Source organism: Ranitomeya variabilis, chromosome 4, assembly GCF_051348905.1.
Source record: "Ranitomeya variabilis isolate aRanVar5 chromosome 4, aRanVar5.hap1, whole genome shotgun sequence".
NCBI classification, from domain to species: Eukaryota; Metazoa; Chordata; class Amphibia; order Anura; family Dendrobatidae; genus Ranitomeya; species Ranitomeya variabilis.
The window spans coordinates 744407716-744434405 of record NC_135235.1 but is presented as its reverse complement, the minus strand read 5'-3'; the positions used below and the strand labels follow the sequence as shown (position 1 = coordinate 744434405).

Sequence of the window (26690 nt, the reverse complement as noted above, 5' to 3'; positions counted from 1 at the left end):
GTCACGTGGGCCCGGTGGTGGGATGTTTTCAGCCCCTCAGGATTCTATAAAATCCCCAACATTAACAATATCTTCCCTCAAGACCGCTGAAGTTCATGAGCGCCGCTATGTTTTTATCATGATTTTACCTTTCCATATAGATAGTAAACATGACATGGCTGGTGTCAGCGATTTGACCACTATTGATTTGGGGCTTATAGGCAGGTATTGCTTTATGGATTTTAATGTTTTCTATAACAGTGTCTTATAGTCAAAAAAACTAATGTAAGTTGTAAAGTAATTTCTAGTGATGAGCGAATATACTCGTTACTCGAGAATCTCGAGCATGCTCAGGGGTCCTCCGAGTATTTTTTAGTGCTCGAAGATTTAGTTTTCATCACCACAGCTGAATGATTTACATCTGTTAGCCAGCATAAGTACATGTGGGGGTTGCCAGGTAACCCCCACATAGTCGCTCATCACTAGTAATTTCCCTTTCTCATTTAATTGTATGACTGTGTTATATGTTTTTGTACAATATGTCAATAAGATATATGGTTTCTCCCCGTCTGAGTTATTTTTGATGGTCAATAAAATAGGATTTTCCAGTAATTGATTATTCACACTCTTGGTATGGTAACGGATTTTCTCTGTGTAGCATTTTCCAGCGGTGTCGGCACTTGTGTTCCCAGGGTTCATGTGAGGTTGTTACTTCATTTGAAACCTGCCCCCAATCACCACTGGCGTCACCATCCCCACCTTCGGACAAATCGAAAATCATGAGGAAGTCTTAGAGCAACCACAGCCCTGGCTTCCAGTTGATATTCAATGCATCTAAAGGCTGGGACAGTTAAGCTGACACTGACTGGAAGCAGGGATCGTGTGATGTCACAACCTCATGTGATTCTCAGGAATGTGAATCCTGACACCACTGGCATAGCGCTGGCATGGAAGCGTAGATGAGTGTTTGTATTTTAACGAGGCCAAACATGAGAATTGACAAGGGATTTGTTGTCGGTTAAATCATTTCCAACATTCTGAACATAAAAAAAGCTTCTCCCTTTTGTGACTGATCTAATGTTTATTAAGAGTTGATTTTCAAGCAAAATAGTTACAACATTAAGAATATAAGAAAGGTTTCTCCACAATGAGACTTTTCTTGTGACTGAGATGCTTTCTTCACAAAACATTTTCCACATTCTGAACAGAAAAAGGCTTCTCCCCTGTGTGAGTTCTCTGATGTTTGACAAGACTTGATTTCTTTGTAAAACATTTTCCACATTCTGAACATGAAAAAGGCTTCTCCCCTGTGTGAGTTCTCTGATGTGCGATAAGATGTGATGTATTTGTAAAACAATTCCCACATTCTGAACATGAAAATGGCTTCTCCCCTGTGTGAGTTCTCTGATGTAGGACAAGACTTGATTTCTTTGTAAAACATTTTCCACATTCTGAACATGAAAAAGGCTTCTCCCCTGTGTGAGTTCTCTGATGTATGACAAGACTTGATTTCTTTGTAAAACATTTTCCACATTCTGAACATGAAAAAGGCTTCTCCCCTGTGTGAGTTCTCTGATGTGCGATAAGATGTGATGTATGTGTAAAACAATTCCCACATTCTGAACATGAAAATGGCTTCTCCCCTGTGTGAGATCTCTGATGTATGACAAGACTTGATTTCCTTGTAAAACATTTTCCACATTCTGAACATGAAAAAGGCTTCTCCCCTGTGTGAGTTCTCTGATGTGCGATAAGATGTGATGTATTTATAAAACATTTCACACATTCTGAACATAAAAATGGCTTCTCCCCTGTGCGAGTTCTCTGGTGCATACCAAAATCTGATTTCTGATTAAAACATTTCCCAAATTCTGAAAATGAAAATTGCTTCTCCCCTGTGTGAGTTCTCTTATGTACAAGATGTGATGTATTTGTAAAACATTTCCCACATTCTGAACATGAAAATGGCTTCTCCCCTGTGTGAATTATCTGATGTTTGAGAAGACTTGCTTTCTCTGTAAAACATTTCCCACATTCTGAACATGAAAAAGGCTTCTCCCCTGTGTGAGTTCTCTGGTGACTAACCACATGTGATTTCTTGTTAAAACATTTCCCACACTTGGAACAAGAATAGTTATTCTCTACTGCGTGAATGTTTTGATGTTTAATTAAAGATTTTTCGAAACGACAACTCTTTCCATATTCTAAATCTGAAAGTGACTTTTTTGCTTTATGAGCAGTTAGTTTTTGAATGCTTATTTTGTGACATTGATTTTCTTTAGTAGTCTGTAATGAATCAGAAGACAGGACCTGTTTGAAAAGCTCAGATGAGAGATCATCACTGTGAATGGATGATGGTTTGTCTGGAGTAATGGCAGTCACTTTAATTGTATCCTGTGGAATCTCAAGATCGTCTGCCAAGAATAAAATCAATTATTAATTTTGAATAAAGTATCCTTGACTTATATTTTTAAACATTTCTACTTATACTGTCTGTAAAAATAGCAAGTTATGTAAAAATATGGATTTATCAAGACAATGACAGTTTATAGGATAATAGAAAACCTCATAAGATGCACGAGTAGATTGTGGTGCTCAAATAAAAAGCCACCAAACTGTAATGTAGGCAAAAATAATACTAATAAAAACTCTAGTCATCTGAAAAAAAAGTCCCCACTCAGGTCCATCATCTGCCAGTGGAAAAGCAGGTTTTCACATTATTACTGGCTCAAAGTCTTTTGAAGAGCAACATGGCTTCTATAAACCAATCCAGCAATATCAGCTCTGCTGCAAGGTGCCAGATACAAGCCTGTTCTCCTTTGGTTCAATCTTCTGTGTTCAGCTCTCGACTTCTGTATTAATTACCTTTTGTGACTCTGGCCGATTTACTAACTACTCTTGCGTGTTCTGATTACGCATTTTCTTTGCCTTCCTGGTTTTGACCCGGCAACCTGAATATTCTTCCCATCTCACACAACAGAACAGCAGGTAACAATGTGGCCCAAGCCTAGGGGTCTCTGTTTAAGTTAAATCCGTGTATACCCTTTAAAGGATGATGAGCAAGGCAATCCTAGGGATATGGAAAACTGAGTAGATAGCGAAAAGCCTGCTTGTAGTAGCCATCTTTTTGAGCTGCCATGTTTAATGAACAGTGCCACCAATATATTGTGTCTCCAAACTATTCCAGCAAGATTTACTTTCAAACAGCTAAATGGAGCTCCTTCTCTTCTTAACCCCGCCATGTGCCCAGACAGTGGAATACAACCGTATATAGGTATTGTTGGATTCAAGAGAAGTGGGAAAATAATTTGTAGTGTCCATTTGTTTCCCATTACACTTTTTGATGAATTCCAAAGTTATCACCGCCTAAAGTGACACATGTCAAATTTGAAATAGTGGTTAAATCAGAGTACTTTGGGAACCAACTACTGTAGTCAAAAACTGAGTATAGACAATAACACCTCTAACTGAAATGATCAAACTCAACAGTCTTCAACAGTAAAACATGAGTAACTAATGGTGAAACTTCTCTGGTGTAATTAGAGTACGTGGCTTAGTGATTACTCAGCTGTCTTACAGTCGCGAAAAATGCAGCCGTAGGGACTCAAACATGTCATTCGAGAATAGAGAAATTAAGAGTTTACAGGGAAAAAAAGGAAAAAAAAACCCAATTTTTTACTGTATAATGACTTGTATATAAAAGCAAAATCTAAAAAGTATTTACTAAAAAATTATAATTTAAAAAGTAAACCGAAATGGATTTTCTTATTGTAAAAATTGGAAATTTCAGTGTAATTTATGAAGAAAGCAAGTAGTGCCAAAAATGAGGGACTCAGATACACCCTGTATTAGACATAAGGGAGGCCCTCCTACACATTCTGTTCAAATTGTCATGTAGTGGTACTTCTAAACTAATAAAGCTATACACTAAGTGCCAAAAATTACAATCAGGGTCATTCATACACAATTCAAGGGTGCCAACTGTACTATCTTGTGGCAATAAAACACTCATAAAAGGCTTTGCAGAAAGAATAAGAAGGGTAATAAAGTCATCGATAGACCCTTGAAGACAACAACTGGTGGGCCTCATTCAAATATTGGAGATTAAAAACACCTGATGTGCTGCTGTCATTTGGTGGTGTGGAAATGTCGGGTCTAATCCTGGCTTTGTTCATTTCTATCAACATGAGTCTGTCAGCACTTTCTGTTAATAGGCGAAAGTGCCTGTCTGTTATGACCCCCTGAGGAACTAAAAGCTCGCTCAGACAAGACACTAGCGCAGGGCAGCACAACACCTCCAAGGCATAGAGGGACAGATCATGCCAGGTGTCCAGCTTTGAGACGTACTATCTGAAGGTCACTGAGGAATTATGGAGTATGTTGGTTTTGACAAACAGGTATTACTTAACCATATTTAAAAACTTTTCTATCCTTGTCAAAAACACCTAGTCAACAGGGCCTGGACGCAGGGAGGGTGTCATGAAATTGGGCCAACTTTGACAGTGTACCCCTACATCTGCTGTACCTGATGTGTCTCCCTCGCCTTTCCTCCATGGTTGGGCAAGCAGCACCCTGCAGCTAGTTTTGTCTGATGGGAATTTGGTAAACATCTTTTCCTTCTGGCCTTGTTGTATAGCACCATTTTAGTAGACCTCTCCACCTCAGAAGAGAGAGATGCAAAGTTCTCCTTGTAGCGTAGGTCTAGCAGGGTGCACACCAGTACTCTCTTTTGGCCAAAATGATTATAACATGAGGGTCATGGGAAAGGCAGTGGTACATAAAGTCTGCCATATGTGCCAAGTTCCCTACAGCCAACACTTCCCTGTCTCCACCATGATGACTACTCCCCATATCCTCCATCTCTTCCTATTCATTTCCCTCTAGAGAAGGTGAACCCGAACAGTAAAGTTCGGCGTCCACCTACTGTTCTGGCATGGACCACCAGGAAGTCCGTGTTACTGTTCAGGTTCGGCTGCCTGATCACAGGGTGTTTGCTGCGGCAAACACCGGTTCTGGTTGGCGGTGAAATCATCCCCGCCGGTCAGAGAGCTGCGGTTCCCACCCTGTCAAAAGACAGCGTGAGCGCTCACCTGTAATCGGAGGTATAAAGTTTACCTGGGGTCACTGGTGTCAGCTGATGGGACAACTGCTCCCATCATCCGAAAAGTGCTGCCGCTAATAACAGCGAGAGCAGGAGCAACGGATGGGAGTATTCATCTGCCGCTCCTGCGTTGAAAGTAAATAATTTAAAAAAAAAACTTGGCATGGGTTTCCCTATATTTTTGTTAACCAAACAGGCAAAACTTACAGCTGGAGGCTGCAACCCTCAGCTGTCTGCTTCAGCAAGGCTAGTTATCAAGAATAGTGGGGTCCCCACGCCGTATTTTTTAATTATTTAAATAAATAATTTAAAAAAGCGGCATGCGTTACCCTTCATTTTTGACAACCAACCTTGCTAAAGCAGACAGCTGGGGGCTGGTATGCTCAGGCTGGTAAGCGGCCATGGATATTGGCACCTTAGCCTAAAAAAAAAGCAACCCGCAGCTGCCCAGAAAAGGCAAATCTATTAGATGCGCCAATTCTGATGCTTTGACCAGCTCTTCCCACTTGCTCTGTAGCGGTGGCAAGTGGGGTTCATATTTGTGGTGTTGATGTCACCTTTGTATTGTCAGGTGACATCAAGCCCACGGCTTAGTAATGGATAGGTGTCTTGTAAACGCCTCTCTATTACTAATCTTATAGTTGTATTATAAAGATACAGCCAGAATAAAGTCCTTTAATTGAAAAAAGAACACAGACTCCTTTAATAATCTCAATTAAACCATACTTACAACCTCGCCTAATTCCACCGAAGCCCTCGATCTCCTGTAATAATCCAAATATAATAAAACAACAATATATCATACCTGTCTGCCATTCTGTCCCATGCCGTAATCCATGTCTGGAGGCTAAATAGTTTTCAACCTGGATAGGCTGAGAACCACTGGGAGAACGATCTGCTGCAAAAGCAGCCTCAGTGACTGGAGGTGACATCATCAAGGTTACTTACGGTCACTGAGGCTCGGTTCCCAGCCGGGCTGCACTGCGGTGACCTCTGACATCCCTGCTAGCACCGATCAAAAGCGGTGTTTGCCACACTGTCATGCACATTACAGAGCAGCAAACACTGGATGTTTGGGCCCCCCATTCAATTGAATGGGGTCTGGGTTTGGGTCTGGGTACTGTTCTTGTAACTGAACTTTTTGTAACTGTTCGGCCGAACCCGCTAGACCCAAACATCCAGGCGTCTGCCCATCTCTATTTCCCTCCTGAGCCCATCCATGTAGGAAACTTGTGTGTGAACTAGCCTCTGTTGTGCTCCTGTTCCTCCTCCTCCTCTGCATATTCAATGTTAGCCAATTGGAACCGAGCAGATTTAATGAGGCTGGGCAGTACAGGTATATCCCTGTTCCCTGTCTCATGTCTTCCTCCATCTCCACCTGGTCTGCATGCAAAGCTTCATGTTTGTCAGCAGCGACTGTTGAAGTAGGCACAGATGCGGGATCATTGTGCTGATGTTGGCATCCTCACTGCTCACCATTCTTTGTGGAGTTCTTAAAGTCTTGGAGAACCGCAAACATGTCAGACATCCATGCTCACTCTTCAGTTATGTGCGGAGTCTGACCAGAATACCTACAAGCATGTTGGAGCTGGAATTTCACATCTGGTGTCTTCTGCTCACAAAGCCTTGCTAGCATGTGCAGTGTGGCATACCAATGCATGGTCACATTGCACACCAGGCGGTGAGCTGGCACTTGCATGTGCTGCTGCAACACTGCCAGAGCGGTGGCAGCTGTAGTTGACTTGCGGAAATGAGTGTCCATGCGGTGTACCTTGACCAGAATCTCTGGCAACTCTGTGCAAGTTTTCAGCAACTGAGGGTTAGTGCCAAGTTCAGTTAGAGAAAGTGTGGTGAAGTGACTGCAGGCAATAGGCTGCTAGGGACAGAGTGATCATGTTTCTCAAGGCAGTGCATTGCCAAAAAACCCTTCCATGTGAATCCATCTGTAGGCTTGGGAACCTCGAGATGGACATCGGGGCCTTTAGGTGCTGTAAGCCTACGGAGCTACAGGGAAAGAAGGACTTAAGCTGTCAGAGGCAGAAGGTGATGGAATTCGGGTACATTGCTTGTGATGGTGAAGAATTCCTAGGGCTAGCGGAGTTAGCAAGAGAGATACTCTGCCCATACCGAGAACTAGGGCTAAAGTTAAGTCTGGTACTTGTGGGAAAGACCTTAACCCATTGGGCCCTATTCTATATGTCGGACTGTAAATACCGAAAGCTGCCAAGTAAAAGTTTGACTGTATTAGCAAATTCAGTGTCCCCTGGATTGTTTGCTGTGAAGGTTCTGGAAGAAGAGAGCATAGAGCCAGTGGAGGCCTATGGGCCACAAGTAAGTGTGGTGCACCCCACACACAGCAGCACTCCGGGACTGGGACACGTTTTGTCTGTAGGATGCCGGAGTGTGTGGAAGCAGCAGCTCACCAACAACTACGTTGCTTAGTTACCTTACACAAGCATGCTACATGTGTGAGCTTGCCAACCTTCAAAATCACCAGGTTACATCCAGTATCACACACCACCATAACTGGTTGTAGAGTCTGCGGAGAGAGCCACAGATCTGTCTGGTCTGTTATTCCTTTCAATAACTCTGCAGCGGTGTGCGGTTTGTCTCCTAGACAAATTACCCGCTTTGCTAAGGCAGTGCTTCCAGCATATGGCTTATGTGGACAACGTGCTCTGAGATAGCAAATCTAAGATGATAGATGAGCAGTAGGGTCTGCAGAAACTGGAGTAGGAAATGGAGTAAACCCTGATAGAACTAGGGCCAGCAATCCTCCATGTCGGTAGCACATGTGCCAATGTAAGGGTCGGACACGGGCCCAGGCTCCGCAATATTCACTCAGTGTGCCATAAGGGAAATGTTATAATAGATGAATGTGGATAAAATCCGCGCTGCTGTGACAAATAATGGATCCAGATATAGTTATAAGGTGTTCGGGTGGTTTATTCAATGCGTTTCGAAGCTCATGGCTTCTTCTTCAGGAAGTTTCCACACAGATATCTCTGTGTGGAAGAGAGATCTCTGTGTGGAAACTTCCTGAAGAAGAAGCCATGAGCTTCGAAACGCGTTGAATAAACCACCCGAACACCTTATAACTATATCTGGATCCATTATTTGTCACAGCAGAGCGGATTTTATCCACATTCATCTATTATAACGTCTCTAAGAGGTCGCAGCGCCGACCTGTGGATCTGCAGCAGCTGACAACTACACGCCTTTACTGTGCACCACCAGGTGAGCAGTTCTCTCATAATTGATTAGAAGCAATCCTGAGAATAAGACCCTATTTGCGCTTTTTTTGTCTCCTACTTTTCTATACTAATAAGGGAAATGTAGCATCCCTGAGCACAAGCGATTGTACATATGTTGGTCGTTAAGTGGACAATCACAGTAGCCATGTTGGTAAGGGCATGGGTGATCATAGTGGACACGTGCTGGTATAACACTGGGACGCCACACCGGCACAAATAGTGGCGGCTGGTGACAGAGTAGCGAAGGACCAAATGTGTACACCTGCAGCAGGCCATTTTTTAATTTATTTCTAACTATGGAAATTTCACACAAACCAAGTTCTACAGTATATACTGTATGACTATAGTCAGTTTTGGAACAACCAAATTTGTAAACCTGTTTTGGAGCAGACATATTTGGGGAATTGTACCAGTTCAAGTGTTTTTTTTTAAATTTTATTTTAAAACACCGTAATATTAAACAAAGCACGTTAAAATATGGATGACTAATTGAATCCCCAAATTTTTTCAACGCTTTTTTGGAGTGTTACATACCAACAAAATGTTACAAGAAACACATTTTACAGTTAATGGATGAATCATTGAATCCATAAAAAGATTTGGAACCTTCTTTGCAGTCTTATATAGTAGAGAAATTTAACAGAAATCACCTAATGCTTTATGGATGACTAATTGAATCCAGACATTTTTAAGAGCTTTTTTTTTTTAGAGCCATATATATCACCAAAATGTCACAAAAAAGCACCAAATACTATATGGATGACTAATTAAATCCAGAAATATTTTTCAAAGCTTTTTGTAGTGTTATATACCACCGTAATGTAACAATAACCGCCATCAACTGTATGAATGACTAATTGAATCCAGAATTACTTTTTAAGTAAATATTTTGAAAGTGTAATTGATGTACTTCTACACTTATAAAGGCTTTGCAGAAAGTGCAAAGAAAGGAAAACATTCTAAGGAAGGTCATCCAATGACCCACAAAAAGGCAACAACTGGCAGGCCTTATTCATATATTATTGAAATGTATTTGCTGTACTCCTACACTCAAAGGCTTGCGGGAATGTGCAAAGCCAGGAAAAAATTATAAGGAGGGAAATGCAGTAATTCTCTTCAGGTGTGTGCTTCTTCCTCAGGAGGCTTGAGGGACTGCCTCCACCTGTTTCCTGGAGCCTGACTCCCATGTACCTAGGCTGTAAATGACCTGGTTATGGATAGTGCTGGAGAACCCAAGATATAGAAATGGGTGACAGAACGCTGTGTCACCTGCACAATCGCCTGCATTCTTGCATAGGAGGTGGAGAACATCAAGGACAGTACTATCTCTCAGGAGTGGTCTCGAGCGGCATTGAGGTGCTTCTCCCAGGCCCATTCATTCCTCAAGAAGGGTTCATCCTGCTCCCTTCCTTCTGGGATCACACCCACTGCATACCAGCGATGTTGCCCCTCCATTTTGAGGAACGTGACAACTGGTTCCAGCAGTCAGTTGTTGCAGTCTTCAAAGCAAGTGTTCCTCCTCTAATGCCCACTGGTTGAATGAGATGTAATGAAGGGTCCTAAACTCTTCTATGAACTCCCATCTTTGCTGCCAGTTGTACATAGCGACCTCACCTGAGATGCCAACTGTCAGTACCTTGTGGCCCGATAGCATTTCTCATGCCTTGGTCCTGGCTCGCCTGCTTGTCTCTCCTGACCACCCTAGGTCCCGCAATCCGCTCACAACTTCTTGGATCCTTACTCTCCCAACTGCAGTCCACAAGACCCCTAGCAGTAAAGGCTGCAGCCCGGGTTAGTCTTTGGTGGTATCAGGAAAGCATTCGGCTACTGACAACCCTGCTGTTGAGCAAGCTTTCTCTGGCTCTGACATTCCTCCGGTCACTCCCTCGGGAGTCTCATGTGATTCCACCATCTGTATTGCCCTCTAAGCACGTTACACTGTTTGGATGACTAGTTTAATCCAGACATTTTTTTGAATGCTTTTTTTGGAGTGTTATATGCCACACAAATATACCCCAGACCACGTAATACTGTATGGATGAGTAAGTGAACACAGAAAAAATTTTCAATGCTTTTTCGCAGTGTTATACAGTGGGTACGGAAAGCATTCAGACCCCTTTCAATTTTTCACTCTGTTTCATTGCAGCCATTTGCTAAATTCAAAAAAGTTCATTTTTTTCTCGTTAATGTACACTCTGCACCTCATCTTGACTAAAAAAAAACAAAAAACAAATGTAGAAATTTTTTCAAATTTATTAAAAACGAAAAACTGAAATATCACATGGTCATAAGTATTCAGACCCATTGCTCAGTATTGAGTAGAAGCACCCTTTTGAGCTAGTACAGCCATGAGTCTTCTAGAGAATGATGCAACAAGCATTTCACAACTGGATTTAGGTATCCTCTGCCATTCTTCCTTGTAGATCCTCTCCAGTCCCGTCAGGTTGGATGATGAACAGCCATTTTCAGGTCTCTCCAGAAATGCTCAATTGAGTTTAGGTCAGGGCTCTGGCTGGGCCAGTCAAGAATGGTTGCAGAGTTGTTCTGAAGCCACTCCTTTGTTATTTTAACTGTGTGCTTAGGGTCATTGTCTTGTTGGAAGGTGTACCATTGGCCAAGTCTGAGTCCAGAGCACTCTGGAAGAGGTTTTCATCCAGAAAATCTCTGTTGGCCGCATTCATGTTTACTTCAATGGCAGCCAGTCGTCCTGTCCCTGCAGCTGAAAAACACCCCATAGCATGATGCTGCCACCACGTTTCACTGTTAGGATTGTATTGGGCAGGTGATGAGCAGTCCCTAGTTTTCTCCACACATACTGCTTAGAATTATCACCAAAAAGGTCTTTTTTTATCTCATCAGACCAGAGAATCTCATTACTCATAGTTTGGGAGTCCTTCATGTGTTGTTTAGCAAACTATGCGGGCTTTCATATGTCTTGCACTGAGGAGAGGCTTCCTTCAGGCCACTCTGCCATAAAGGCCAGACTGGTGGAGGGCTGCAGTGATAGTTGACTTTGTGGAACTTTCTCCCATCTCCCTACTGCATCTCTGGAGTTCAGCCACAGTGATCTTGGGGCTCTTCTTTACCTCTATCACCAAGGCTCTTCTCCCACGATTGCTCAGTTTGGATGGATGGCCAGGTCTGGGAAGACTTCTGGTGGTCCCAAACTTCTTCCATTTAAGGATTATCGAGGCCACTGTGTTCTTAGGAACCTTGAGTACTGCAGAAATTCTTTTGCAACCTTGGCCAGATCTGTGTCTTGCCATAATTCTGTCTCTGAGCTCCTTGGGCAGTTCCTTTGAGCTCATGATTCTCATTTGGTCTGACATGCACTGTGAGCTGTGTGGTCTTATATAGACAGGTGTGTGTCCATTTTCAAATCAAGTCCTATCAGTTTAATTAAACACAGCTGGACTCCAATAAAGGAGTAGAATCATCTCAAGGAGGATCACAACGAAATGGACAGCATGTGACTTAAATATAAGTGTCTGAGCAAAGGGTCTGAATACTTATGACCATGGGATATTTCAGTTTTTCTTTCTTTCTTTCTTTCTACGTCTGTTTTTTCCAGTCAAGATGGGGTGCAGAGTGTACATTAACCCCTTCCCGACCTGTGACGCCACGTAGGCGTCAAAAGTCAGTGCCAATCCGACCTGTGACGCCTATGTGGCGTCATGGAGGGATCGCGTCCCTGCAGATCGGGTGAAAAAGGGTTAACTCCAATTTCACCCAATCTGCAGGGACAGGGGGAGTGGTACTACAGCCCAGGGCCCCCCGCCCATGGCCACGATTGCTCAGATTGGCTGTTGAAAGTGAAACAGCCAATTAGAGCAATTTGTAATATTTCACCTATGAAAATGCAGTATCATCGGCCATGGCAGGAGACCACGATCTGCCCCTGCCACCGATCTCCTCCCCTCCATCCTGTCATGTCCCCCGCTCCCCTCCATCCTCCTGTCCGCTCCCCACGTCCTCCTGTCCGAGCTTCGGTGTCCACCGGCTGGCAGATTCGGCGGGCGCACTGCGCATGCGCCCGCCATTTTGGAAGATTCATTACAGATACATTTTGATCACTGTGACAGATTTTGATCACTGTGACAGGTTTTATCACAGTGATCAAAATAAAAAAAAAAAAAATAGTAAATGAACCCCCCCATAGGTAGGTACAATAATAAAATAAAGAAAATATATTTACTTTTATTTTTCCACTAGGGTTAGGGTTAGAACTAGGGTTAGGGTTGCAATTAAGGTTAGGGTTAGAATTAGGCTCTATGTGCACACGGTGCAGATTTGGCTGCGGATCCGCAACGGATTGGCCGCTGCGGATTCGTACCAGTTTTCCATCACTTTTACAGTACTATGTAAACCTATGGAAAACCAAATCTGCTGTGCTCATGGTGCGGAAAATACCACGCGGAAACGCTCTGTTGTATTTTCCGCAGCATGTCAATTCTTTGTGTGGATTCCGCAGCGTTTTACACCTGTTCCTTAATAGGAATCCGCAGGTGAAATCTGCAAAAAAAACCACTGGAAATCCGCAGGTAAAACGCAGTGTGTTTTCCCTTCGGATTTTTCAAAAACGATGCGGAAAAATCTGCACACGAATCCACAACGTAGTTGTGTTGTCTGAGTAAATCTGGACAGGTCTTCCTGAAATTAAGCTGCTTGCTGCTTTGAGGGCTTCCTCCACTGCTTTCAGTTCCCTGAAATTGGAGGATCTGGCACTTATTGTCTGACTCCAGAGGCCCTGAAACGGAGTATGCAGGATTACTGCTCCCCAACCCCGCTTGCTGGCGTCTGTCGTGATTGTCACAAGGGGAGATTGTGACCAGCTTACCCCCCTGCGAATATTTCTGGGGTTCAACCACCATGCAAGTGATGCCTTCACGCGACCTGGGGTAAACACTCTTCTGTTTAGGGAACCCGAATTTCCATCCCAGTTTGCAAGAATGTGGGCCTGGAGGACTCTGGAATGGGCCTGAGCCCATGACACTGACTGGATACATGCTGTCATGGAGCCCAGGACCGACATGCTTTCCCGCATGGTCGGAGATCTGCTTTCTCTGAAATCTATCACCTTTTTTGTTAGGGCCCGAAGATGGTCTTCCAGGAGAAAATACTTCTGTTTCACCGAGTCCAGCAGAACTCCCAGGAACCTTCTTGTCTTGGAAGGTTGCAATTGGGATTTTTTTTAATTCGAGAGCCACCCTAATGTTTTGAGAATGTCCAGGGTTCTCGCAACATGATTGGTGAGAGTCTGAGCTGAAGGGGCTATTAGAACCAGATCGTCCAGGTAAGGGATGATACAGATTCCCTGTTTGCGGATATGAGACACTGCATCTGCAATTATCCTTGAAAAAACTCTTGGAGCTCAAGGGATTCCAAAAGGGAGCACGTTGAACTGAAAAGTGAGTCACTTGCTGATTGAACTGAATCGCAAACCTGAGAAAACAGGATTTTTGGTTGCTTACCGTAAAATCTGTTTCTCTGATTCCCTTCATTGGGGGACACAGGGACCATGGGTGTATGCTGCTGCCACTAGGCAAATAAAAAAGTTAGCTCCTCCTCTGCAGTGTACACCCCACCGACAGGAAGTAGGATATTCAGTTAGTGAGAAAGCAGTAGGAGAAGCAATGTGTAAAAAGAGAAAGAATGATAATATAATAATAATCTTTATTTATATAGCGCCAACAAATTCCACAGCGCTTTACAGTTTAACAGTTTCAAACACTCAAAGAGTGTTCAAAGAACTCGAACGTTAATAGTATAACACAATAAACAGAGCTGTTCAACTTGGGAGGGTGCTGTGTCCCCCAATGAAGGCTCAGAGAAACAGATTTTACGGTAAGCAACCAAAAATCCTGTTTTCTCTATCGCCTCTCATTGGGGGACACAGGAACCATGGGACGTCCCAAAGCAGTCCCTGGGGTGGGAAAACAGACTTCCATCAGGTCAGAGGACTCACCACTGCCGCCTGCAGGATCCTTCTGCCCAGGCTGGCGTCCGCCGAAGCATAGGTGCGGACCTTGTAAGATTTGGCGAACGTGTGGATGGAAGACCAGGTTGCAGCTTTGCAAAGCCGTAGGGCGGAAGCCCTGTGGCATACCGCCCAGGAAGAGCCGACTGCCCGGGTAGAGTGAGCCTTTATCCCAGGAGGGGGCACTCTGTTTTTCACCCGGTAAGCCTCCAAAAATTGCCGTTTTGATCCAGCGAGCAATAGTCGCCTTGGAAGCCGGCAGGCCTCTATGCGTGCCATCAGGGATGACGAAAAGAGAATCCGTCTACCGGAAAGTGGCCGTTCTAGCCAGGGAGATCCTCACTGCCCTGAAGAGGTCCAGCTTGTTCAACGATCGCTCCAGAGGATGAGTCGGAGCTGGACAAAAAGGGAAGGTAGAACGATGTCCTCATTGAGGTGGAAGGTGAAAACCACCTTGGGAAGGAAGGAATGCGGAGGCCTGAGGACCACCATGTCCTGGTGGATAACCAAAAAAGGAGGTTGGCAAGAAATGGCAGCCAGCTCGGAAACGAGGCGGATCGACGTGATGGCCACCAGAAAAGCCACCTTCCAAGATAGAAACTGACAGGGAAAACTCCCCGAGAGGCTTAAAGGGGGGAACCCCTCAGAAAGTCCAGCACAAGCTTTAAATCCCATGAATCCACAGGGGCCCTGAACGGAGGGACAGCGTGGGCTACTCCTTGAAGGAAGGTCTTAACCTGTGGCTGAGATGATAACGTCTTCTGAAAGGGAAGGAGAGCGCAGAAATCTGGCCCTTTAGGGAACTAAGAGCGAAGCCCGAATCCAGTCCTGCTTGAAGGAAAGCCTAAAGGGAAGGCAGGGAAAAGGACATAGGTGAAAAGCGGTTGGACTCGCACCAACGGAAGTAAGTCTTCCAGGTACGATAGTAGATACTGGAAGACGAAGGCTTCCTAGCTTGGATAATAGTGTGAACCATCCGGACAGAAAGGCCGGACGCTCTTAGAACTGCGGTCTCAACAGCCACGCTGTTAAACTGAGCGACTGAGAATTTGGGTGGCAGATCGGACCCTGAGACAGCAGATCGGGTCTGTCTGGAAGGCGCCAGGGGGTGTCCCCGAGAAGTTTGACGATCTCCACAAATTAAGATCTCCTGGGCCAATCCGGGGCGATCAGAATGACAGGCACCCCTTCTGCCTTGATCTTTTTCAACAGCTTGGAAAGCAAGGAAAGGGGTGGGAGCAGATAGGGGAGCACAAACTGTGACCAAGGAATGGCCAGAGCTTCAACACCACGGCGAGAGGATCGCGGGACCTTGGGACGACCCAAGGGACCTTCCTGTTCAATCGGGACACCGTGAGGTCCACTTCCGGAGTCCCCCATCGAAGAGAAATCCGACGGGAGACTTCCTGAAGTGAGGACCATTCCCCTGCCGCGACGCCCCCGCGGCTGAGGAAGTCGGCGGCCTAAATGTCCACGCCGGGGACATGCACCGTGGATCTCACCAGGACCTTTGCCTCTGCCCAAAAGGAGGATGCTGGAAACCTCAGCCGAGGCCAGAGAACTCCAAGTCCACCCCTGGTGGTTGACATATGCCACTGCTGTGGCATGGTCTGTCTGGATTCGAATTGGCAGACTCCTGAGAATCCTTACCCAGTGAAGAAAAGACAGAAAGATTATCCGGAACTCGAGGACATTAATCGGCAGAGATGACTCCTGTGCCGACCAACGACCCTGAAAAATCAGGTGACCAAGCCCCGCGCCTCAGCCGAGCAGGCTGGCGTCCGTCGTCACCACCTGCCAGAGAACTGGAAAGAAGGATCGGCTCTGAAGGATCTGCTCTGGGATATGAGAGGAGACCTCGGCCACCAGTCGAGGAACCTTTTGACCCGGGAAGAAAGCCAGATCGGACGATGCAGGGAGAAGACAGACCTGTCCCCCTGTGACAGAATAGCATGCTGAAGAGGTCTTGAATGAAATGGGCGAAGGGAAATCGCTTCCGATGTTGCAACCAACCTCCCCCAGGACCTTCATGGCCCATCGGAAAGGAGGAAAGCCGAGAACCCTGGAGCAAGCGAACTTCCTGGCGAAAGAGGGATATCTGGTCTTCGGGAAGGAAGACTCTGGTCCGACAAGTGTCGAAGAACATGCCCAGAAACACAAGGCGCTGAGAAGGAATGAGACAGGACTTCTTCCTGTTGACGAGCCACCCGAAACGGGATAGACTTTCGGAAGCCCGAAACCAAAATTCCTGAGCCTCCATGGAAGCGATTACTGAAAGAGGGTATTCCATCCAGAAGTGTCTCAGACGAAACTTCTTGTTCAGCAATTTGAGATCCAGACTGGGGCGAACCTTGTCGTCCTGTTTCGGTACAAAGATATTTGAAGAGAAGCCTGTGAACCGTTCCTGTTCTGAGAAGGGAATGATTACCCCGAATTTAATGAGGGAAACAATGGCTGCAAAGAAACCCGGGACTAGAGCGGGGTCTCTTGGAGGTCGGGATTCGAAGAAACGATTCCGGGGCCGTGAAATGAATCTATTTTGTATCCAGAGGATACAAGTTCCCTGACCCATGAGTCCTCTACTGAGGAGACCCAGGCGTCCCTGAGGAAGAGGAGACGGCTGCCAAGCCTGGGAAATGGCTGGGGTCTAGACGTCTAGTCGTGAGTCATGCCTAGGTGGATCTTCCGGTCCTAGGCCTGGAGGATCTACCTTAGGAGTAGCGGGAACGGAGTGAGTCCGAAGAATACCTTCTTCTCTTAACGTGCCTGTGGCCTCTGCTGTTGTGGAAAAGGAATCTGATGCCATGAAATGACGAAAAAGGCCGAAAAGACCGAAATTGCCGCCTAGGGGGAGGTAGGCGAGGTCTGGAGAAGGGAACTGGTGCCGCCGGTGGCATCCTTAATAATTTAGTCCAGCTTGAAACCGAAAAGACGTGATCCTTGAAAAGGCAGCCTGGTAAGGGACTTCTTTGATGACAAATCCGCCTGCCAGGTCATGAGCCAAACGGTGCGACGGCTGGCAACAACATCACTGGGAGCCTGAGCGGCAGAAGATGCGGCGTCCAGGGGAGGGGAACCAAATATTCACTGGCGTGAGCAATCAGGGTGGCAAGTTCTGCCAGCCGATCTGGTGGAGCTCCGGCTTGAATGCCCCAATGTAATTGTTTAGCCCAGTCAGATACAGACTTCGAAACCCAAGTGGAAGCAAGGGCCGGGCATAGGGAAGATGCGGCAGCTTCGAAAGCTGACTTCGCGAAGGATTCCATGATCCCATCAATGGAATCTTTCAGAGACGCCCCACCGGACAGCGTGAGGACTGTGTTGGTGGCAAGTCTATAAGCCGGCGGATCCACAGAGGGAGAAGTCGTTCTCTATCGCCTCTTATTCCAGTTGGCGATGAGATCCGGAGGAAAGAGATATAAGACTCCAAGACGCTTGCCTCTATGAAAACGTCTGGTCGAATTCTCTTTCTCTGGCCAGAAGCTCCTCGAATTCAGTATGAGGAGCGAATACCTTGGGAGGTAGTTTAGACCGGCTAAGCAAAACCGCCTGATCTTCGGGTTCCGTAGAGGAATCTTTGATGCCACAGGTCTGATTGGTTGCTCCAATAAGGCTTTGAACCATATCCCTCATGCTAGGCGATTTGGTTCGAATCCGGCACCAAATTATCCTCGGAAGGCACATCAGAGAAGGACCGTGGGGCGAGGTGGACCGAGAAGAGAACTCAGACCGGCGTTCCTGTCTGGATCTTTCACGGCCTGTATTGGAAGTCTCGGACGGAGCGTCTTGCGACCCGCTGGCTACTACGGAAGGCTGCAGGGGCAACTGATCGAGCACGGACACAAGGATCTGGGATACCCGTGTGAGATCCGCTACTGATAGAGCCTGAGAGGAGACCCAGCCTGGGACCTGTCCCCTGGAGACTTCGCTCTCAGGCGGGGGGTCCTGGGCGGTGAGCATAATGTGGGTTGCTGCAGGCCTGCCTGATACAAGACGAACACGGAAAGTGTTTCACTAAGGCATAGGAGGTAGGGAAAAAGTAGGAGGCCGGGAGTGACCTCCCTTAAAATTAGACCGAATAGGCCCCTGAGGAAAAATGTCAGAAGGTTAGGGGACAGGGGGGCAGGGGAGAGTGTCAATCTGCGGTGCAGAGCTACTCACGGCAGGCGCTGCGGTTTCCAGATGGAAGGCTGCACGGCTTGGAAGATGCTCCTCAGGAACGATAGCCTCTAGGAGAACAGGCATTCACATCTGGGGCACCCTCTTGTCCGAAACTTGCTGCAGGCCTGAAGAACAGCATTGGGGAATTGCGGGGACGCCAGAAATTCGCGCTCTTAAGATGGGCGAAGAAAAAATGTTTCTTGCGCTGAAATAAGTTACTGCGGCTGCACGGGGAGTGGTGGGCAGGGCTAACCGCCAGGCCAGGAGCACCAAGGTGGCGCCGGTGGGGGAACTCGCCGATGATATTCGGGCGGGAGAAAAGCCCGCCCGAGGGAAAGAAAGTGGAAGGAGTCGCGGCACCGGAAGTAGGCCCCCGGCAGAAGAAGGGGCCTAAATTTGAGGACGGCGGACGCCGGGAAGGACCACGGCGGAGAGAAAAGTGTGGATGCCGGGAAAAGCGGCGCGGTTTCCTGCAAGGCCGCCTCGCCGTGTCAAAAAAGCAAAGTGCGGCCGGAGGAACTGCCAGGTCAGAGAAATATGCGCGGTAGCCTGCGAGGCAGCCACGCCGTGTCAGAAAAGAATAGTGCGGCCGCAAGAGGAAAGTGGCATGGCTACCTGTAAGGCCGCCGCGCCGGGACAAAAACAGTGTGGCTGCCGGGGGAAGCGGGGCGGCGGCTACACAGCAGCCACGCCAGGTCAGAACACAGTGCGGCCGGGGGAAAAAAGGCAGCGCGGTCGCCTGTAAGGCCACCCCGCCGGAGAACTGCGCGGCTGCTGAAGGAAGTAGCGCGGCTGCCACGTGACGGGGAGGCCAAGGCAGCCTGGAAAAATATCCCAAGGGACCCCCAAATGACTACCCCGGAACTGAGGAGGGACTCAGAGGTACTTTGAGGGTGAATACTCACCTAAGACATCCCACATCGTCCTTACTAACCTCAATCCGGGGAAAATATCAGACGTCCAGGGAGCTGATGGACGTCCTCGTTTTCTCCAACCGACAGGCTCTGGTAGGCGAGTGGGTGGGGGACGGAGCTAGGACCGGACTTCTAAGCACGCTTGTGTGCTAGGGTCAGGGTCCTGCTGTCGGATCTATGAGGATACGGGGTGGCAGTACACACCGTACTCATAGTCCATAATGTGGGATTACAGGTGTGACTGTTCACCCTGTATCCCTCTGGAAAATCTGAAAAGGAACGACACACATTGATGTAGATAAGGGTCTAATGAAAGACCCGTGTCCACCTCCTACTGACACTTAGGGTACTGTCACACAGTGCAATTTTGATCGCTACGACGGCACGATCCGTGACGTCGCAGCGTCGTATGATTATCGCTCCAGCGTCGTAGACTGCGGCCACACTTTGCAATCACGGCGCTGGAGCGATGCCGAAGTCCCCGGGTAACCAGGGTAAACATCGGGTTACTAAGCGCAGGGCCGCGCTTAGTAACCCGATGTTTACCCTGGTTACCAGCGTAAACGTAAAAAAAACAAACAGTACATACTTACATTCCGGCGTCTGTCCCCGGCGTTCTGCTTCTCTCCACTGAGTAAGCACCATAGCCGGAAAGCAGAGCGGTGACGTCACCACATCACCGCTGTGCTCGCTTTCCGGCCGGCAGGCGCTCACAGTGCAGAGAAGCTGAGACGCTGGAGGACAGACACCGGAATGTGAGTATGTACTGTTTGTTTTTTCTACGTTTACGCTGGTAACCACGGTAAACATCGGGTTACTAAGCGCGGCCCTGCGCTTAGTTACCCGATGTTTACCCTGGTTACAAGCGAACACATCGCTGGATCGGTGTCACACACAACGATCCAGCGACGTCAGCGGGTGATCAAGCGACGAAAGAAAGTTCCAAACGATCTGCTACGACGTACGATTCTCAGCAGGGTCCCTGATCGCTGCTGCGTGTCAGACACTGCGATATCGTAACGATATCGCTAGAACGTCACGAATCGTACCGTCGTAGCGATCAAAATTGCACTGTGTGACAGTACCCTAAGCTAAACTGAATATCCTACATCCTGTCGGTGGGGTGTACACTGCACAGGAGGAGCTAACTTTTTTATTTGCATAGTGTCAGCCTCCTAGTGGCAGCAGCATACACCCATGGTTCCTGTGTCCCCCAATGAGAGGCGATAGACAAATTTTCTGTGACGGGGGTGAATGGGCACGTGAAAGTAAGAGTCTTTTAGGTCTATTGTTACCATAAAGAACCCTGGACCTATTAGAGGAATGGCAGACTTCACGGATTCCATCTTGAATCTGTGGTATACAATATGACGATTCAGCTCTTTCAGGTTTATTATGACTCTTGGTTCCCCTGTTGTTTTTTTTACCAGGAATAAATCGGGAATAATGTCCTACACTCCATTCTTCTGGAGATATCTGGGAAATTGCGTTTGATTTTAGCAGGTCCCTCAGGCCTGTCATCATCATCATTGAAAAGTCTCTCAGACGACGGGGAGGTAATCCGAAGACTCCAAGAGAGGGGGGGGGAATAAGAATTCTATCAGAAGGCCCTCTTGTATTATATTGAGGACCCACTGAGATTCGGAGATGGCCCGCCAGTGGTCCTGCTGCTGTTGCTGCTGCTGGGGAATGAGGATATTTTTTCCCCTCCCTTTGGCATAGCTCCATCTCCCCATTTTACCTTTACCTCTTGTTTGAGGGGTACTTGACTGGGGGGCACAAAAAAAAGTGCTTCCCAATAGGCTTTTGCTCTGGAAGGGCCTTTTTCCTATCTGTGGCCTTTTCTAGAATTTCATCAAGAGAGTGGCCAAATAGGTAGTAACCTTTAAAGGGTATGGAGCACAGCTTAATTTTGGAGGTTACGTCACCACTCCACATCTTAAGCCAGAGGGCTCTTCGTCCAGAATTGGACTGGACTAGGGACCTAGTCGCAATCCTAATAGAGTCCATGGAGGCATCTGAGAGAAAGGCCGAAGCCTTTTGAAGCATTGGTAGAGAATCCAGCAGTTCTCCCCTTGATGTGCCCTGAGAAATATGCTTCTCCAGCTCATCTATCCAGCGAGAAAGGGCTCTAGCGACACAGGTAGCCGCAATGTTAGACTTTAATCCAGAGGTGGACATTTCCCAGGATTTTTTTAATAGACTATCCATTTTTCTATCTAATGGATCCCTTAGCTGGGAGGAGTCTTCAAAGGGGAGTGAAGGTTTCTTAGCCACTCTTGCCACCTGTATGTCCACCCTTGGCACATCCCAGGAAGGGGAACCTGCCTCTAAGGGAAACCTGTGTCTCATTTCTGATGGTGTGACTAGCCACTTCTCCGGGCATTCCCACTCCTGAGATATCATGTCTATGATGTTTTGGAGTACTGGGAACCCCATTCGCTTTTCTGACTTCAATCCTCCAAACATTTCATCTTGTATAGTTTGAGATATAGGTTCCTCCTGCAGCCCCATAGTGCTGCGCACTGCCATCACTAGTTCATCAATGTAATCCGAGGAGAATAAATACTTTCTTGCTTCGGAAATGTTATAACTTGAAGTTTCACCCCATTTTTCAGAGGAGGAAGGAGGAATAGGAACGGTTAGAATCAGAGTCAGAATCCTCAGTTTGAATCCTCCTTTTTTTGGAAGGAGAAGGATTTTGTGGAGGAGGAGGCATAGGAGGATTGAAGGCAGCTAAGGAAGATTGTACTTCACTCCTGACAAGCGTACGGATTTCTTCTAGCAGGGAGGGTTGCTCGACTCTAACGATTTTGGCCTGACATAGTTTCTTCTCCCATAAGGAGGGAAGCTTTATACTGCAGATCGCACATTTTGCCGTTTTCTTGGCCGGGTTTCTCTGGACAGATTTGTCTCCCTAAAATAAAGGGAGAGTGGAGTCAGGAATTAACCCCTTCACCCCCAAGGGTGGTTTGCACGTTAATGACCGGGCCAATTTTTACAATTCTGACCACTGTCCCTTTATGAGGTTATAACTCTGGAACGCTTCAACGGATCTTGGCGATTCTGACATTGTTTTCTCGTGACATATTGTACTTCATGATAGTGGTAAAATTTCTTCGATATAAGTTGCGTTTATTTGTGAAAAAAACGAATATTTGGCGAAAATTTTGAAAATTTCGCAATTTTCCAACTTTGAATTTTTATGCCCTTAAATCACAGACATATGTCACGCAAAATACTTAATAAGTAACATTTCCCACATGTCTACTTTACATCAGCACAATTTTGGAACCAAAATTTTTTTTTGTGACGGAGTTATAAGGGTTAAAAGTTGACCAGCAATTTCTCATTTTTACAACACCATTTTTTTTTAGGGACCACATCTCATTTGAAGTCATTTTGAGGGGTCTATATGATAGAAAATACCCAAGTGTGACACCATTCTAAAAACTGCACCCCTCAAGGTACTCAAAACCACTTTCAAGAAGTTTATTAACCCTTCAGGTGTTTCACAGGAATTTTTGGAATGTTTAAATAAAAATGAACATTTAACTTTTTTTCACACAAAATTTATTTCAGATCCAATTTGTTTTATTTTCCCAAGGGTAACAGGAGAAAATGGACCCCAAAATTTGTTGTACAATTTGTCCTGAGTACGCTGATACCCCATATGTGGGGGTAATCCACTGTTTGGGCGCATGGCAGAGCTCGGAAGGAAAGGAGCGCCATTTGACTTTTCAATGCAAAATTGACTGGAATTGAGATGGGACGCCATGTTGCATTTGGAGAGCCCCTGATGTGCCTAAACATTGAAACCCCCCACAAGTGACACCATTTTGGAAAGTAGACCCCCTAAGGAACTTATCTAGATGTGTGGTGAGCACTTTGACCCAACAAGTGCTTCACAGAATTTTATAATGCAGAGCGGTAAAAATAAAAAATCATTTTTTTTCACAAAAATGATCTTTTCGCCCCCAATTTTTTATTTTCCCAAGGGTAAGAGAAGAAATTGGACCCCAAAAATTGTTGTGCAATTTGTCCTGAGTACGCTGATACCCCATATGTGGGTGTAAACCATTGTTTGGGCGCAGGGCAGAGCTCGGAAGGGAAGGAGCGCCATTTGACTTTTCAATGCAAAATTGACTGGAATTGAGATGGGACGTCATGTTGCGTTTGGAGAGCTCCTGATGTGCCTAAACATTGAAACCCCCCACAAGTGACACCATTTTGGAAAGTAGACCCCCTAAGGAACTTATCTAGATGTGTGGTGAGCACTTTGACCCAACAAGTGCTTCACAGAAGTTTATAATGCAGAGCCGTAAAAATAAAAAATCATTTTTTCACAAAAATGATCTTTTCGCCCCCATTTTTTTATTTCCCCAAGGGTAAGAGAAGAAATTAGAGCACAAAAGTTGTTGTGCAATTTGTCCTGAGTACGACGATACCCCATATGTGGGGGTAAACCACTGTTTGGGCGCATAGCAGAGCTCGGAAGGGAAGGAGCGCTATTTTACTTTTCAATGCAAAATTGACTGGAATTAAGATGGGATGCCATGTTGCGTTTGCAGAGCCCCTGATGTGCCTAAACATTAAAAACCCCCACAAGTGACACCATTTTGGAAAGTAGACCCCCTAAGGAACTTATCTAGATGTGTTTTGAGAGCTTTGAACCCCCAAGTGTTTCACTACAGTTTATAACGCAGAGCCGTGAAAATAAAAATTCTTTTTTTTTTTTCACAAAAATGATTTTTTAGCCCCCAGTTTTGTATTTTCACAAGGGTATCAGGATGAATTGGACCTCAAAAGTTGTTGTCCAATTTGTCCTGAGTATGCTGATACCCCATATGTGGGGGGGAACCACTGTTTGGGCGCATGACAGAGCTCGGAAGGGAAGGAGCGCCATTTGGAATGCAGACTTAAATGGATTGGTCTGCAGGCGTCACGTTGCATTTGCAGAGCCCCTGATGTACCCAAACAGTACAAACCCCCCACAAGTGACCCCATATCGGAAACTAGACCCCCCAAGGAACTTATCTAGATGTGTTGTGAGAACTTTGAACCCCCAAGTGTTTCACTACAGTTTACAACGCAGGGCCGTGAAAATAAAAAATCTTTTTTTTCCCACAAAACTTATTTTTTGGCCCCCAGTTTTGTATTTTCACAAGGGTAGCAGGAGAAATTGGACCCCAAAAGATGATGTCCAATTTGTCCTGAGTACGCTGATACCCCATATGTTGGGGTAAACCCCTGTTTGGGCACACGGGAGAGCTCAGAAGGGAAGGAGCACTGTTTTCCTTTTTCAAAGCAGAATTGGCTGGAATTCAGATCGGATGCCATATCCCGTTTGGAAAGCCCCTGATGTGCCCGAACAGTGGAAACCCCCCAATTATAACTGAAACCCTAATCCAAAAACACCCCTTACCCTAATCCCAACAGTAACCCTAACCACTCCTCTAACCCAGACACACCCAACCCTATTCCCAACCGTAAATGTAATCCAAACCCTAACCCTATCTTTAGCCCCAACCCTAACTGTAGCCCCAACCCTAGCCCCAACCCTAGCCCTAACCCTAGCAATAACCCTAGCCCTAACTCTATTCCTAACTCTAGCCCTAACGGGAAAATGGAAATAAATACATTTTTTAATTTTTTTATTTTTCCCTAACTAAGGGGGTGATGAAGGGGGGTTTGATTTACTTTTATAGCGGGTTTTTTAGCGGATTTTTATGATTGGCAGCCGTCACACACTGAAAGACGCTTTTCATTGCAAAAAATATTTTTTGCGTTACCACATTTTGAGAGCTGTAATTTTTCCATATTTGAGTCCACAGAGTCATGTGAGATCTTGTTTTTTGCGGGATGCGTTGACGTTTTTATTGGTAACATTTTCGGACACGTGACATTTTTTGATCGCTTTTTATTCCGATTTTTGTGAGGCAGAGTGATCAAAAACCAGCTATTCATGAATTTCTTTTTGGGGAGGCGTTTATACCGTTCCGCGTTTGGTAAAATTGATAAAGCAGTTTTATTCGTCGGGTCAGTATGATTACAGCGATACCTCATTTATATTATTTTTTTATGTTTTGGCGCTTTTATACGATAAAAACTATTTTATATAAAAAATAATTATTTTGGTATTGCTTTATTCTCAGGACTATAACTTTTTTATTTTTTTGCTGATGATGCTGTGTGGCGGCTCGTTTTTTGCGGGACAAGATGACGTTTTCAGCGGTACCATGGTTATTTATATCAGTCTTTTTGATCGCGTGTTATTCCACTTTTTGTTCGGCGGTATGATAATAAAGCGTTGTTTTTTGCCTCGTTTTTTTTTTTTCTTACGGTGTTTACTGAAGGGGTTAACTAGTGGGCCAGTTTTATAGGTCGGGTCGTTACGGACGCGGCGATACTAAATATGTGTACTTTTATTGTTTTTTTTATTTTATTTAGATAAAGAAATGTATTTATGGGAATAATATATATATTTTTTTTTCATTATTTTGGAATATTTTTTTTTTTTACAGATTTGGAAAAATTTTTTTTAACTTTTTTACTTTGCCCCAGGGGGGGACAATACAGATCGCCTCAGGGAACCTGAGGAAGCAGTGGACTGAGTCTGGTGTGGAAACATCCAGAGCCACCGTGCACAGGCGTGTGCAGGAAATGGGCTACAGGTGCCGCATTCCCCAGGTAAAGCCACTTTTGAACCATAAACAGCGGCAGAAGCGCCTGACCTGGGCTACAGAGAAGCAGCACTGGACTGTTGCTAAGTGGTCCCAAGTACTTTTTTCTGATGAAAGCAAATTTTGCATGTCATTCGGAAATCAAGGTGCCAGAGTCTGGAGGAAGACTGGGGAGAAGGAAATGCCAAAATGCCTGAAGTCCAGTGTCAAGTACCCACAGTCAGTGATGGCGTGGGGTGCCATGTCAGCTGCTGGTGTTGGTCCACTGTGTTTCATCAAGGGCAGGGTCAATGCAGCTAGCTATCAGGAGATTTTGGAGCACTTCATGCTTCCTGGCACCTGCTCACAGTGCCAAAACCACTGGTAAATGGTTTACTGACCATGGTATTACTGTGCTCAATTGGCCTGCCAACTCTCCTGACCTGAACCCCATAGAGAATCTGTGGGATATTGTGAAGAGAAAGTTGAGAGACGCAAGACCCAACACTCTGGATGAGCTTAAGGCCGCTATTGAAGCATCCTGGGCCTCCATAACATCTCAGCAGTGTCACAGGCTGATTGCCTCCATGCCACGCCGCATTGAAGCAGTCATTTCTGCCAAAGGAATCCCGACCAAGTATT

The 26690-nt window shown here is 45.9% G+C and overlaps 3 protein-coding genes across 4 annotated transcripts in view; 1 reads left to right on the top strand and 2 right to left on the bottom strand.

The window, feature by feature from the left end:
* Nucleotides 1–26690, top strand: part of LOC143768048 (uncharacterized) — an 804459-nt gene that overhangs the window by 297652 nt on the left and 480117 nt on the right. The window lies entirely within an intron of this gene.
* LOC143767103 (uncharacterized) overlaps nucleotides 1–26690 on the bottom strand; it is a 415169-nt gene that overhangs the window by 216678 nt on the left and 171801 nt on the right. The window lies entirely within an intron of this gene.
* LOC143768073 (uncharacterized) overlaps nucleotides 557–26690 on the bottom strand; it is a 125247-nt gene continuing 99113 nt past the window's right edge. Inside the window, exon 7 of the mRNA XM_077256755.1 lies at nucleotides 557–2393. Coding sequence (XP_077112870.1) covers nucleotides 1159–2393 — 1235 coding nt within the window. The 3' untranslated portion in view covers nucleotides 557–1158. The remainder of the gene's footprint in view (nucleotides 2394–26690) is intronic.